The 15,000-nt window shown below is 47.3% G+C and overlaps 1 protein-coding gene across 1 annotated transcript in view; it reads left to right on the top strand.

Moving 5' to 3' along the window:
* grid2 (glutamate receptor, ionotropic, delta 2) overlaps positions 1-15,000 on the top strand; it is a gene marked incomplete in the record, with an annotated part of 320,406 nt that overhangs the window by 270,784 nt on the left and 34,622 nt on the right. The window contains 3 exon segments of the mRNA XM_062542969.1: positions 5,382-5,428; positions 5,430-5,521; positions 11,808-12,003. Of these exon segments, the coding sequence (XP_062398953.1) occupies positions 5,382-5,428; positions 5,430-5,521; positions 11,808-12,003 (335 nt within the window).

The following is a 15,000-nucleotide window of genomic DNA, read 5'->3' as shown; positions in this document are numbered from 1 at the left end:
CTGAAATAGAGCACATAGTACTATTTGTGTCACTCACTCATCTCACTCCTCAAATCTCTCCTTATACTGTAGACACTTACCCGCTCTCTCTTTCTCTCTCATTTGCTCTCTCTCTCTCTCTCTCTCTCTCTCTCTCTCTCTCTCTCTCTCTCTCTCTCTCTCTTTTGAAATGGAGCACATAGTACTATTTGTGTCACTCACTCATCTCGCTCCTCAAATCTCTCCTTATACTGTAGACACTTACCCGCTCTCTCTCTCTCTTTCTCTCTCTTCATCCCTCTCTACTGCCTCCATGTTTTTAAGAGGAGAGCGAGAGAGAGAGATTGTGCCTTTCCGCTCAGTGACTGCAGCTAAAGAGATCTCCTACATGTCTCCATATTTAATGCTTTATTTTTTTTGTGGTGATTTACAACGCTGGAAGTCCCTGGGCTGGCTGTGTGGTGAGATAGCAGGTGGAGGGGGGGGGGAGGGGTGATGGGTGAGGCTTGGGCTTCAAAGCATAAACTGTATGCAAATTGATGGCATTATTTGCCAGCTAGCCTCATAATGGGATACTTGATGGGTTGAATAAATTGCGGGCGCAACGGAAAAACCCGGGAAGCCTGGCCCGGCGCCAGAGAAATAAAGGTGACACGGTGGGCGAGGCACGCTTCCCCGCACCTCTCCGCGCTCGACTCTTCCTCTCCACCGACACGGCCGACGTGTTTTCCTTAAGTTATTTATCACCAGAACGCTCCTCCAGAAAGAAAAAAAAAAAAGGACTGGGGGAGGGAAGGGAGGAAGACGGAATAAAGAAATAAATAAAGCAAACTGCATTCATCAGAAGCTACAATCTCAAGCTCTCAAGGTGCCTCAGAGATTTAGAGACCTTTACAAAAGTAGCTTCATATAAACCTTTGACTGTTCTGCGCCAGTGGCTTCAAAGGACTTATTTGAAGTTGCCTTAACTGCTGAGTGGCGGGGAACGGGCAGTGAGCAGGCTTTGCTGCTGTGGCGTGTGTGTGTGTGTGTGTGTGTGTGTGTGTGTGTGTGTGTGTGTGTGTGTCAAGGGCTACTAGAGGACTGGACTGTAGTGGACGGCTTGAGCTGCTGTGTTTTCTCACCTCGTCAATGTCACGGTCCACTCTGTGCTCCCACCCCAAGACACGTGGTCTGTCCCGGGCCCAGCTAAAATGTACCCTGGAAATTCAGAGTTCTCGCGAGAGCACAATTTGAATACTCTGGCAACGAGCAATGATGCGCGTTACGTTTACCCCAACCATCAGGGGTAACCAATCAAATCGGTGTATAGGCGAACCAAAGGCGAGCTAAACTGATAACGATGACGAAATATAGAAATGCATTAGCCAAACCACTGGATGTCTTTGGTGCAATGACTGATCCACCAACACATCATTTCCATAATGTAGAAATGGCAGTCCAGACTTGTCAGGGTGTCAGCTCTATAATAAACAGATACTGTATATAAATTACAATAATACTCTCCTGCCTCAAAATGGAGTTAAATACTGTGTAATAGTTCTGCATAATGGAGGAACATTCAATATAATGTGAATGATAATATGTGACTAAAAGGAGAGAAGACACAGCACTTTGATAAAGCCAAGGGGCCCCTAGTCACCTTAATCCACCCCATATTGCTCAAATCAGTAAACATTGGTAGTAGTGTTATCCAATTGCATCAAAATCCGGAATCAGTCAGAGTAAACACTGGTCGTACTGTAATCCAATTGCGTGTAGTGACATTTTCGAATGCATGCTTGGCGCCTCCCCTCGAGTTGGGGCATTACATTATTCGTGGCCAGACCTTTAATCTGAAAGATTACCAGGGTCTGGATTTTCCAGGCAGGCTGAAATGACCACAAAAAGGCAAATGTTTTTACTGTAATCCAAAAACTTTAGGAAATACCTCCCTGTAGTGGATGGCAGACTGTCAGCAACATCAGCAGAAATCTGCATGTTTCACATTTTTGTTTTATTCACATTTTGCATTTTTTGCAGAGCATTTCATCACTGTAGTACAAACAAGATTTCCCCAATGAGATCAGTTGTAAATGCCGTCACATTTCTGCTGTCATGCTCTATGGAGGCAAACATCTTACAGCTTTCCAGGACTGTAGGAGGGGGAAAAAAGCTCAGAAAAATCCACTTCTCCTAGAGGAAGGCACCGCCCTCCTACGGTAGTGCTTCTCTCCCAGCAGGGTAGATCATTGTGTTCCTACAAAATGATTATATGCAGAACCCCACTCCCCCGACTAGCTAGTCCTGACTCGTGTACCTGGCACACTAAACAGGGGAAGTGTTACAGCAGGTTGCGTCAGGTGAGCATCAAATGAACATCAGACACTCTCACAGTTTGTGTGTGTGTGTGTGTGTGTGTGTGTGTGTGTGTGTGTGCGTGTGTGTGTGTGTCTGTGTCTGTGTCTGTGTCTGTGTCTGTGTGTGTGTGAGTGTATGCGTGTGTGTGTGTGCATTGACTGACCTTGGCCTTTTCCCAGCTTCCCTGGGAGAGACTGACCCAAGCACTCACCCTGAGATAACTGTACATAACCTAACTGTACCTAACAAGCCTGATGGCTCCTCTGACCTACACACACACACACAGAGGCCTTGGCCCCTACCCAGCCCAGCCCTGGGCTCCAGGGATCGCCCCTCGAGTTGTTTGTCAAGTGCAGGCAAAAAAACCTGACAGATATTTCCACCACTCTTTTTGTATCACTCGAGAATATCATGACACAACGACGCCCGCGTCCACGGTTTCTTGGCCGCAACACGCGAACGACACGTGTGCGTATTAACGCGTAACGTGTGCAGGTCATTAAAATGCCGAGCCTGGCCCCGCGGTCAGTGATGTGTTTCATTTCTCTCCTGTAATTACCGTCGGGTCCATGCAGCTAACATGACCAAAGCCTTTTCACGTATAATCACCTCGGTGTTCAATTAGAAATCATTTCTTGATGATGACTGTCAGTGAAATAAATGGGCAACATTAACTGGCTCCTAATTAACCCGCGTTGTTGCCAGAGCTCGGCGTTTGAAGGCGAGTGATTACGCGTCTGTAATAGTGCGGCCCTGAAAGTTACATTAAGCGTGTTGTTTAACCAATAAATGCATTCCGGTGAGCTCATATGCTGTAGAGGCCAGGGGAATGTTATCACTGTCAGTTATGATTTCTGCCTGTGATTAGGTTAGATGGCCACTGTGGTGTTGAGCACTGTGTGTGTGTGTGTGTGTGTGTGTGTGTTTGTTTGTGTGTATGATGTGATTATAAATGTGTAGGCCTATGTGTGTGTGCATGAGGGCATGTGACCGTGTGTGCTTGTGTGCATGTGTGTGTACATGTACTGTATGTGTGTGTGCGCATGTGCACATGTGCTTGTGTGCTTATATATGTGTGTGTGTGTGTGTATCTGTGTGTGTACACTCTACGTGTGTGAGCGGTGAGGAGAGCAGGTTGCCTGTGGCCGGGCTGGAAATCAAATGCCGTCTCGCGGAGAGGGTGGAAAATCGCGCGTCTCGTCTCAAGAAGCGCGTGGCGGGGGCAGCTTTGAACGGCCCCATTCGCCGGACCCCTGGATAAAAGTTACATTACTGCCTGCCTCATTTTCTAAAGATTAACGTTCCACAGTTGGCAGGAAAAAATGGGACGCAATCACACACCCCACCGTAGCAATATCCCATTCACTGTCAGGCATCAGCTTCAGGGAGTCAGTCCTCCCCCTCCCATCCCATCTCTTTCCCTCTATCTCTCTCTCTTTTCCTCCGCTTCTCTCTATCCATGCTGTTTTCCCCCCACATTCAGTAAAAATCGTCTGGATTTTTCCTCTCGATTTTCGCGCCGGAACTCTCCAGACTCCCCAGATCCTCCCCGTTTGTCCGCTAAATGTTTCACTCAAGCTGTTATCCGGAGAGCAGCGCGCTCCGAGAACGTTCGCCGGTACGAGCGGTCATTCCTTTTTATGGATGTACTCGACGCGGCGGCTGCGAGACCCCTGCCTACTCTGACACTTTGGGTACCGCTTTTCCTCCTCTCGCCATTCCTGTCAGACACACACCGACGTCCAGACGCTACGGACGTGTCCGAGGTGTTTTAGCAGCTCAGCCTTCGGAAATGGGCTCAGGTCACACACACACACAGAGAGAGAGAGAGAGAGAGAGAGAGAGAGAGTGAGAGAGAGAGAGAGAGGAAGCAAACCTTTTGACATTTACACAGAGGGAAGCTCTACATACCTCAGCGCTTGCTTAAGCCTCAAATGGTCCGGGGGCCGACCTTTAAAAGATGACCTCCATCTCAGTAACTCCGGCCCCCCCTGACCCCCATCAGACACTGCACATGAAAGAGATATAATTGAAACATCACCCCAGTCAGAGTGTCAGTTGCATTGAGTGCTTAAAGTATATTACCTGTACCTTGCCGAGCTCTGCAGGCAACAGTCAGGCGCTAGGAAAAACCCACACAGCCCTGCAGGACATTGAGATGGCATCACACGGGGAGTGATACCCCCCTCACACACACACACACACACACACACACACACACACACACACACACCACACACACACACACCACACACCCCCGCGCCTCGCAAGACGGATCATCTCCCAGGACTGGTGCAGAAAAGAGCAGGGGTGTCAGATGTTTTTATTGAGTCTTTGCGCTGAAGGGATTGAAATGCCTGGCACTTATTACACGCAAGACCACAATGATCTGCTGAGCTACAAGGATAATGAGGCTAATTTTTAACGGGCTTCAATAAGGGGATGCCGCCAGCAGTGCTGATCCATCATCGGTGTGGGACCGAGGTTCCCAGGGAGATACCACGCTCTGCTCGGCTCTGCTCTGTGCCTGCCACAGCCTCGAATTTATACTAGGAACAAACAGATATCCCTCTCTCTCTCACACACACACACGCACACACACATACACACACATACACACAGACATATATATGTGTTCTCAGCCTCCTCTGCATTGACATTGATGCATATACTCGTGGAAGTATATAATGCTGAGCTGACGTGGACATATTATTTTGAATAAGAAAAGGATCATGAAAGCAAATAAACCATAGAACATGAATATAAAAAAAGAAACTCATAAAAAATCTTCTTGTGTCCTTCTCTCTCTCTCACTCTCTCTATCTCTCACTCTTCTCTCTCTTCTCTCTCTTCTCTCTCTCACTCTCTCACGCTCCATTCTTTCTCTATCTCTTCTCTCTCTCACTCTCTCTCTATCTCTCTTTCTCTCTCTTCTCTCTCTCTCCTCTCTCTCTCACTCTCTCTCTCTCTCTCTCTCTCTCTTTCTCTATCTCTTCTCTCTCTCTCTCTCTCTCTCCCTATCTCTCTCTCTCTCTCTCTCTCTCTCTCTCTTGTTTGTGTAGGTGGAGAAGTGCCGTACACCACCCTGGCCACGCGCATGATGATGGGCAATCTGGTGGCTCTTTGCTCTCATCGTCATCTCGTCCTACACCGCCAACCTGGCCGCCTTCCTCACCATCAGCCGCATCGAAAACTCCATCCAGTGAGTACGGCCTCAGAACCCCCCCACACCAAAGTCCTAGTCCTACCTGCACAATACTGTGTGTGTGTGTGTGTGTGTGTGTGTGTGTGTGTGTGTGTGTGTGTGTGTCACCATAGGCTTCCCAGTAGTATATCAGTGTGGCGGAAGTGGCTAGTGTGGGTTTGAGAGAGCCACCTGAGACCATCTTTGCAGCAAGGCTGTTCCTGACAGAGTGAACTGAGTCTGGTGAAAATGGCTGACCTCAGGGGTGTATAGGAAGACATCAAGTACACAAGAACCGGATGATATTTCACCTGGGCTCTCACAGCGGCAACAGGCACAACAGGGACTACAGACACAGACATGCACACAAGCACACACCTACCTGAATACACACACACACACACACACACACACACACACACACAGTAACAACACCCCGTGCACACTCGCTCTCTTTCATTCACTCACTCTTTCACTCACTCACGGTAACCTGTACTCCGCGTGTGCGCTGCGCTGTGCACGGCTGTCAGATTGTTTGTGAAGGCGAAGTCCCCCCGGAGACTGTGAGCTGCCTTCCGCGGCTGTTGTGTTGTCCTCGCTGCCTCGGAAATCAATCACAGCCCCACCACCGCCGCCGGTTTCCCGCGGAGGGCGGGTGTTCTCCGCGCGAGTGTGAAACGGTGCTGCTGCCGTGGCGACGACGACGCTGCCAGGGTGGCGGGCGCGCTCCCTTTCCCCCCCAGAGGCCTAGCGGCCCTCCATTTTAATTTCCTGTGTGGCATAAATTATATCCATCACACGGAGGAGGGGTGGCGTCAGTCAGCCACACAACAGGTAGGCACTTTATGATGATGGCTGCTCCTGCCTCGCAGGGAGACACAAGAAAAGGCCAGATAGAGAGAGAGAGAGAGAGAGAGAGAGAGAGAGAGAGAGAGAGAGAGAGAGAGAGAGAGAGACTACAGGGGAAGAGCAAAAAAGACTTTGACTTTTAAGTTTCCTTTATTGTCAGTCAAAAGGAAATCAACAAGGAGTAAAAACGGCCCATTTTAAACCCCGCTTTCCAAAAAGCGCACACAAAATAAGCAAAAACAACAAAGCAAAATAGAGAATAAAAACAAAACCAAAGAGAGAGAGAGAGAGAAAGCTAGAGCAAATGACGGAGAGAGTCAACGGTATTAAAGAGGATAACCAGCCAGCATAATAACAAAAAAAACTGAATAATTGAAAGAGAGAGATAGGGAGGGAGGGAGTGGGGTAGAGATAGAGAGGGAGAAAGAGAAAGAGAGAGAGGGATAGAGGGAGAGAGTGGGGTAGAGAGAGAGAGAGAGAGAGAGAGAGAGAGAGAGAGAGATGGAGGTCATGTATGTGCATGAGATACCACCCAGAACTAATAACAGTCATTACTTGTCCTCCTCCTTGCTCACACAAACATAAATCCGCCGCATTATTGAGACTTATCAGATTGTGGAATGCCCAGCAGTGATATAGTTAATTGTGCTTGTAGAGCATCTCGACTCTGTGATCACTCCCCGTGAAGAGGGTTATGGGGGAAATGTGGAAACATATTGTGTGTGTGTGTGTGTGTGTGTTTGTGTGTGTGCTTGTGTGTGTGTGTGTGTGTGTGTGTGTGTGTGTGTGTGTGTGTGTGTGTGTGTGTGTGTGTGTGTGTGCTTGTTTGTGTGTTTCTTGTTTGTGTGTGCACATGTGTGTATATCTGAGTCTGCATGCGTGTGTTTTCCCTTTGCATTAGATGCTATTAATGAGTGCTCTTCAGATCGTTCGGCTTCGCCTTCTATGCAAGCTAATTAGGATTTCCATAAATTTCAATGCATTATCTTCCATGTGTAGAATGTAGCAGGGTCATTACAGCCCTAATTAGAACCTAAACTCTACACCCAGGGGTCTGTTGTATTAAAGAGAAGGATGTGCCTTTCTCTCCCTCTCTCTCTTTCTCTCTCTCCTCTCTCTCTCGTTCTTTATCTCTCTTTATCTCTCTTTTTCTCTTTTTGTCTGCCTCTGTGGTTCTCTCAGGAAAGCCCTGAAAGATTCATGATATGAGCAATGCAAACACAGAGGAGCGAGAGGAAAACCCAGATATCATAATTAGATGGCCTGTGATCTGATTTAACTTTGATTAACGGCAAGAGTGCCAGCTTTCAGCCGCCCGCTCACTTCTGTCAGCGCGCTAATGTACCCGTTTTAAGGCCCGTTTCAACTGCAACTTGTGCGGACTATTTCAGGCCTAAATCAACTGGGATCCAATTGATTCAACAAGTCATGCAATATTGATTAGCTGAATGTGAATCGTTAATGGAATGTTTGCGCTGTAAATATATGGAAGAAAGTACGAGCTCATTTCTATGTAAAACAGAAAGAAATTGTAACCCCCGTGACAGATATTCATTCAACGAGCCACCTTATACTGTAGATAAGCGTTCAAGATTGTGTTTTACTCTTTCTTTTTCACCTTTCGTAATCACGCACGCTGAAAATAGCAGGGAACAAATTGATGTGTTAGAGGTATGTTTAGCTCCGTGATTCTGTCAGCTAGCTGAGTCGTTAGTGTCACTGTGGTTTCAAAAGGTGTACTACCTGGGCGCGCAGAGAGCAGGCCAAACATGAAAGCGGTTGAATTTTTTTCATACTTTCACTTTTATGCGGAGGATTTTTGCGCGGCGGAGAGCCAAAGAATGTGAAATGTGTCTGTGTGTGTGGTGAGCAGAGGTGCTGACCAGAGAAATTGAATCAGGTCTGTGAGGTGTGTGGCAGCCTCTGTCTCCAAATGAGTTTCATCTCAGTATTTCGACACGCTGTGTTCTTTTCCAGCTCTACTGTTGTTTACCTACACACAAGAGCCAGACCCGTGTGTGTGTGTGTGTGTGGGTGTGTGTTTGGGGGCGGGGGTGCGGGGTGTCACGCACAATGTTAGTTCCGCAAACAGACCCCTGCCGAAACCGACCTCCGCTATCTCGACTCTCGAAAATCCTGACGCTCTTATCTCGACCGATGCAAATGTTTCGGGAGTCGCCCGCACTCCACCCCCCTTCCCCCTTTCTCCCCCTCCTCCCCCCTTTTTCTCGTGAGGGAGATAAATTTGCTGTTTAATGCCAAAGCAGATCTGGCGGGTGCCTTTCCGTGTCGGCACATGACACCGCCCCGAGACACCTCCATCTGCCGGATGCAGTGCCGCCCCGAGCAGCGGGCGCGAGGCACAGACACAGAGAGGCGGAGAGGAGGAGAGGCGGGCACGCGGGCACGCGGGCGGACGGGCACACAGGCAGGCAGGCAGGCGCCGGCTGCTCGTCCCTGGCCCCGAGAGCGCTCCCTGTCAGCCAGTCAAACACACACACAGCCTGCTGAGAGACAAGCCTATCATACACGCACACACACATGCACACATACACACATACATACATACTGTACATGCACACACACACACACACACGTATACACATACACACACACACACACACACACACACACACATATACACACACACACACTCATACACAGACACACACACACACACACACACACGTGCAGATAAACTCACACACTTATTCATGCGTACATACTGTACACGCACGCACGTGCCCACACAAGCTGACACATGCACGTTGACATATGCTTCAGAACAAAGGCACATACAGAGACGTATATAAGCACGCACACACAGCCCCTCCAGTCCATATGGATATACCAGACATCTAGAAAGACATTAGTTAGACATCATACGTTCTTTGTCAGTCAAACACACTGGCAAAGTTTATCTTTGTGGATGCTGTAGTTTATACATTCACATGCACATTCATCCCTATTGGCCCTAGTACTTACCTTTTATCGGAGCAACTAGCGGAAGAAAAGGGCTCCGATAGACGACCTTGTCAAACCTCCATTACAATCTGCATGTGTAAGTGCCCTTTTCACTGACAAGAAGGGAGCCACCACTGACACCAACACTGACTGCCAAAGGCTGAAGAGAAAAAGTAGCACTACTGTACAACCCGGCCTGAAGAAAACAAAACGTACTGTAGCAACCAGAGAGAAGAGCTGAGGGCATTGAACCATTTGTAAATATGAACAAGAATGGCTGCACACTCCTTTACCCATTACGTCATTTAATGTGCTGACTTTTGTCAGGGCTGACATTCTGTTGATGAAAGGGGCAGTTGATGGCAAATCCAAAATCCTGAATTTTAGCTTAGCATCAACAAAGCTCAAACAAAGCTTTTATTGATTTTAGTTTTTTTTTTTTTTTACTTTTTATTCATTTTGTTGTTGTTTTTCATGTGCCTGTCATCCTGTTTTTCGGGTTTCTGAGGCTTAGGGAGCGCCGTGGATGCCCAGTCGGACGCGTAGCGACAGATGTCTGGCACTCAGGTGGAGCGCTGCACCTGTCGAGGCCCTGCTGAGGGGCCTTTAGAGGGGTGGGGGGAGGAGGGGGGGGAGGGGGGAGGCTCAACGAGGCGTGCTTCAGATGACAGTCCGCACGACGCCGTGTACACACACATTGCTCGCGAGCAAACGCAGGGGAACGCACCAATTAAAGCCTGGCACCCTGTCCAGAGCGCTCGTCTGTTGTTGTTTTTCATTTGAAAAAAAGACCAAAAAAAATCATGATTTTTCTCTCTTCAATACTTGTTGTCAAATGTTGTTGTAAATGTTGTCAAATTCCTCCTCCTTTGTGTGTGTGTGTGTGTGTCTCTGTGTGTGTGTCTCTGTGTGTCTGTGTTCTATCAATGGGGCTTAAGTCCTACAGTCATCCCTTTTCCGTCTCCTTTGGTGAGTCCTTAAAAGCCTCACATCCAGGCTAAACTGTCGGGCAGGGACAAGGGGAGAGATTGCGGGCAGAGATAAGTTGGTAGCAGTCGAAAGATTTTACATTTTTCTGGGGGGTTGCTCTCATTAAACCACAAGGGGGCCAGAGCAGTTGTAGATTGAGAGGAAGGAGGGAAGGGAGGAGGGCGTTTGTGGAAGACGGTAGTTGCCTGGGGATATTAATGGTATTAAATTAATTAACATCAGGGTTAGCTGCTTGTGTCACAACTTGGCTTGCATGAAGTGGATAAGCAATGGCTTCCATTATTGCAAATGGGTGTACTGAAGCCTTGTTTTTTTTGTTAAAAAAAGGGGGGTAGACATTGTTTCCTATACACTTGGCCAAATGATAGCTTCTGTTTTTTTTTTTTTTTTCGTGCCTCATGCTGAAGGGAGCAAGTTTGACAAACAAACAGTAATTAGTTTCAGTAATGGTTTTGTATTGCTGCTCTAAATAAAGTGTGTTTGAAGACCTACCAAAGCATTACATTGTAATTAAAATATCCCCCAACCCCCCTGAGGCTCTGATAGACTACAGATTCACACTAATACAAGTCCCATATTTATTGCCTTTCCCTATTATTTGGCTTTCTTTATTACAACTACAGGGACTTCTTGTCACTTGCTTGGCTAACTTTTAATTGGTTATGAGATATGAATTCAAAGTGCTGAGTGAACAATTTTGTGTGTGTGTGTGTGTGTGTGTGTGTGTGTGTGTGTGTGTGTGTGTGTGTTTGGGCACCGGATGTGAAGCAATGGCTGCATGATAATGGACAAGCATAATGATATTGTATATTTGTGTATGCCATGCATATGCATATGAGTGTGTCTGTTTGTGTGTGTGTGTGTGTTTGTTTCATGCGTGTGCATTCAGGTGAACTTGTGTATGTTACAGTATGGTTGTGTCTGGTGAGTGAAGGAGTTTTCATTGCTTACCTAAGTGCAGTAATGGGCAAGCTAAGCTACAAGCTACTCTATTAAAGGAGACATTTTTCATACAGATGTCCTTCATTTCTCGAAGTCACCGAGTACCGAGTCAGTAAGAGAAAAAATAGCAAAGCAAAAACCATCAAATCGGGATTTAAAGTAGCCAGACTGCTAGAGCGGGGACTGTAGCACAGCGGAAGCTCTAACTGTCGAGCTAGGTCAAACCTATTGTTTTCGGGGGATTTTGTGTACCAGTAATACTAGGTGACCTTGAGAAACGGAGATCTTCAGTATTTTGAAAATAGCTTGTAGCTTGTCCACATCACTGCAAGTGCCCTGTAATTAGTGGAAAGGGAACCCTTCCTCTGTACCCCTGAAAGAAAGTGTTGATTGACTGTAAAAGAGCAGACAGATGGAGAATCAACAGAAACAGTTCTCTGAAAAGATTATTAGATTAAAATCACAGACTGAGCCTTTGTGCTATTGTGAACGTGCAGAGGGGAAGTCTCTGTGTAAAAGCCATGTCTTGATACAGCGTCTCCTCCGCGTCTACCCACAGGTCTCTGCAGGACCTCTCCAAACAGACGGACTTGCCGTACGGCACAGTGTTGGACTCGGCCGTGTACGACCAGGTGCGCAACAAGGCCCTGAACCCGTTCGAGCGGGACCCCATGTACTCTCAGATGTGGCGCATGATCAACAGAACAGGCGGCGTGGAGAACAACGTGGAGGAATCCAAGGAAGGCATCCGCAAGGTGAGGAGGAGAGTTTGTCACTTCCTGAAACACTCACACATTCCCCCCTCGAGTGCACTTTGCAAGTATTGCATGTGGGTGTTTTTTTTTGTTGGCATCCGAGTCATTTGCCACTTCAGTCAGTGTGTTAATGATAACCGCGTGTGGGGAAAAAACTGTTGATGTTTTATGTGAGGCGCTATCTTGGGAAATCAGCTAATATGACTTAATGGTGCTTGTAAGGTGTGTGGTTGTTTGGCTCTCAATTCCCTTTGCTAATCTTTTCTATCAACGTTTTTTTTTTTCTGCTATTGCGTTCCAAGTTAATGCCTTATTTATTAACCTCAAACATGTCTCTCTTCAACACCCCCCCCACACACACACACACACACACACACACACACAAACTCACAAACACAAACACACACACACACACACACACACACACACACACACACACACCGCCATCAACTCCTCTCTCAGAGAAAATATTTTCACTGAAGTCAACTCAGAAGCAGCAATTAAAGCGCTCCTAAATGCGAGGCGGTATGAAAGCCGAGTTTACGCCTTCATCTGGTCTCTAGAGGATTATTAGCAGTGAATATCTAATTAGTGTGCCTTGTGTTAGTCAGCGTTTTGTAGAGGTGATCGTCTCTCCCAGGTGCTTAGATAAATATTGCATGAAAGGGTGACACCTCTTGAGTGCAAGACATGAATACGACTAAATAGACAGCTTGCTCTCTGTGGTGCCACCTCACCATCCCTCTCTCTCTTTCTCTCTCTCTGTCTCTCTCTCCATCCCTCTCTCTCACTCTCTTTCCCCCTCTCTCCACCCACGTCTTTTCTCTGCTTGTCTTTTGTTCTCTGCTTCTCCTCTTGTCTTCTGCTCTCTCCTTGCTTCCTAGGCTGAAGGTTTCAGAGCTCCCTCTAGTGAGCAGTCATTCATTTTAAAAAATGCCTTGACTTACCCACAGGTTTCTAGTCCCCCCCCCCCCCTCTCCCCCTCCCTCCCCCACTCCCCCACCCCTCCTCTGCCGCTCCTCTCATGCTAAACACTCTGTTGTTTCCATGGTGACTAGCAGTCACACGGTCTCCATACTCAATAAGGCATGCAGTCTTAGTTCTGTCAGCGGCCCATGATGAGCGCAGCGACAGACCTCGCCCATACACACACACACACATGCATATATGCATTTCAGCATCGTCCTCTTTCACTGTTATATGCCACCATTCATGACAGGGTCGGTTAATGCTCCCATTTCGGTTTTTCCCTCAGTTTGTTTCCAGCGCAACTTTGCTGTCCTGCTTTTTTTTTTCTCTCCAGCCCACAGTTTGTTTGCTGTCTGGGAGATGCGCCGTGGCCTGTTGATAACCTTTTTTTCCCCCATCTTGCAATAAACTACGGGGTGTTTCTTCAGGCTGTGGAAGTGGAGGAGGATTATTGGGTAGCAGAAACTTTTTGTCATCCCCCAAAGTGGAGTTTCTTTTTGTTAGACGGAGGAAAGATGTGGGCTTTTGAGGCCTCGGAAAAAATTACCCAGGAAGAGGTAATAGAGTCATCAATGTTTTATGTGTGTTCAGTTTTGCATGATTGCCTCCAAAAAGTTCTCCCCATCATCGTTTGAACTTTCCTCGAAGAGATACTTTTTTTTGTGTTAAATGCAAAAAAATGATTATTTTTTAATGGTGGTCCTTCTGAGAGAGAAAGTTCTGAAGAACCCTGTAGTTTCATAGATATTTCATCAACATGGGTACCCTTGGCCTCTTCACAACTAAACGTTGAACAAGAGCGCCTGGCCCTCATACAGTTTGAGTCCAGCCAGACTGTTATGATCTTTCATTTGTATGGCAGTGCATTGTACAGGAAGGCCACTGACTGCTCTGATGCTTTGTCAAGTCTGACTCAGGCTGGTCTGTTCTTCCTCCCACTCGTCGCTCATCTCCTCTTCCTCTCTCTGGCCTGTCACTCATCCCATTAGAGTTGATGGAGCAATGTCGCTTCAGTCACACCAATTTCCAAACTCATAGCTGTCACCGAGAGAGAAAGATGAAACTATTAGGACACCCTGCGAGCCGGCCCAGCCGACGGGCCAGAGAGCGACGTGACCTCCCTAATGAGAGACACGATGATCAATTGAATCCCATGTTGCAGAATTCATCTGGTCAATCTCCCTCCCCCCCTCTCTCTCTCTCTGGATGCCCAGCCCTGCAGCCACGGCAAATCAGAGATACGGGACGCTGGCATTTCCAATGAGCCCATTATTGACTGGCTGACGGAATGTCTGAGAGAGAGAGAGAGAGAGAGAGAGTAGAGAGAGAGAGAAAGAGAGAGAGGACAAGAGAGAGAGAGAGAGAGGACAAGATAGAGAAAGAGCAGAAGTGCTAGACCGCGAGTGACAAAGAGTGTTCAAGCGACAGAGCGAGTGAATGAATGAACAAGTGAATGAACAATGATTAAATGAGAGAGATGTGGAGAACGATTATTTTTAATATGGCCGCAAGCTAACTTTAAATGAAAGGGCGAGACTACTTTAGATGCAGCTCACTACCACAGCTTTATACAGCAAAGATATCCCTTGAACTGGAGAGGGAGTGGGGTAGAGAGAGAGAGAGAGAGAGAGAGAGAGAGAGAGAGAGAGAGAGAGGGAGAGGGAGTAAGAGAGTAGGGTAGAGATAGAGAGAGAGAGAGAGAGAGAGAGGGAGAGGGAGTAAGATAGAGAGAGAGAGGGAGGGAGGGAGAGACACAAAGGGAAAGAGGGGGTGGATTGAGGGGTAAAGCTGTGATGACTCATGCTGCAAGCTAATGGTTCTGATGCACTGACTGAAGCATAGTCTATGTAGTGCAGTCAAAATAGAGCACAGTTGCTGAAATGCTTTCTGATGGACCATTCATTCTCAATACACGTCACGTCACTTTATGTTTGGCCAATATGTGCCTTAGTAAAGAGATACCGGTAGGTGTTCCTGTTACAGTCCCATAATTACTAAGTATTTACCCAGTAATTACATGGTGATTTC

The sequence above is a fragment of the Sardina pilchardus genome, chromosome 8 (assembly GCF_963854185.1).
Source record: "Sardina pilchardus chromosome 8, fSarPil1.1, whole genome shotgun sequence".
Classification (NCBI taxonomy): Eukaryota; Metazoa; Chordata; class Actinopteri; order Clupeiformes; family Clupeidae; genus Sardina; species Sardina pilchardus.
Note: the sequence above shows the minus strand (reverse complement) of the source record. Positions and strands in the feature narration are given on the sequence as shown.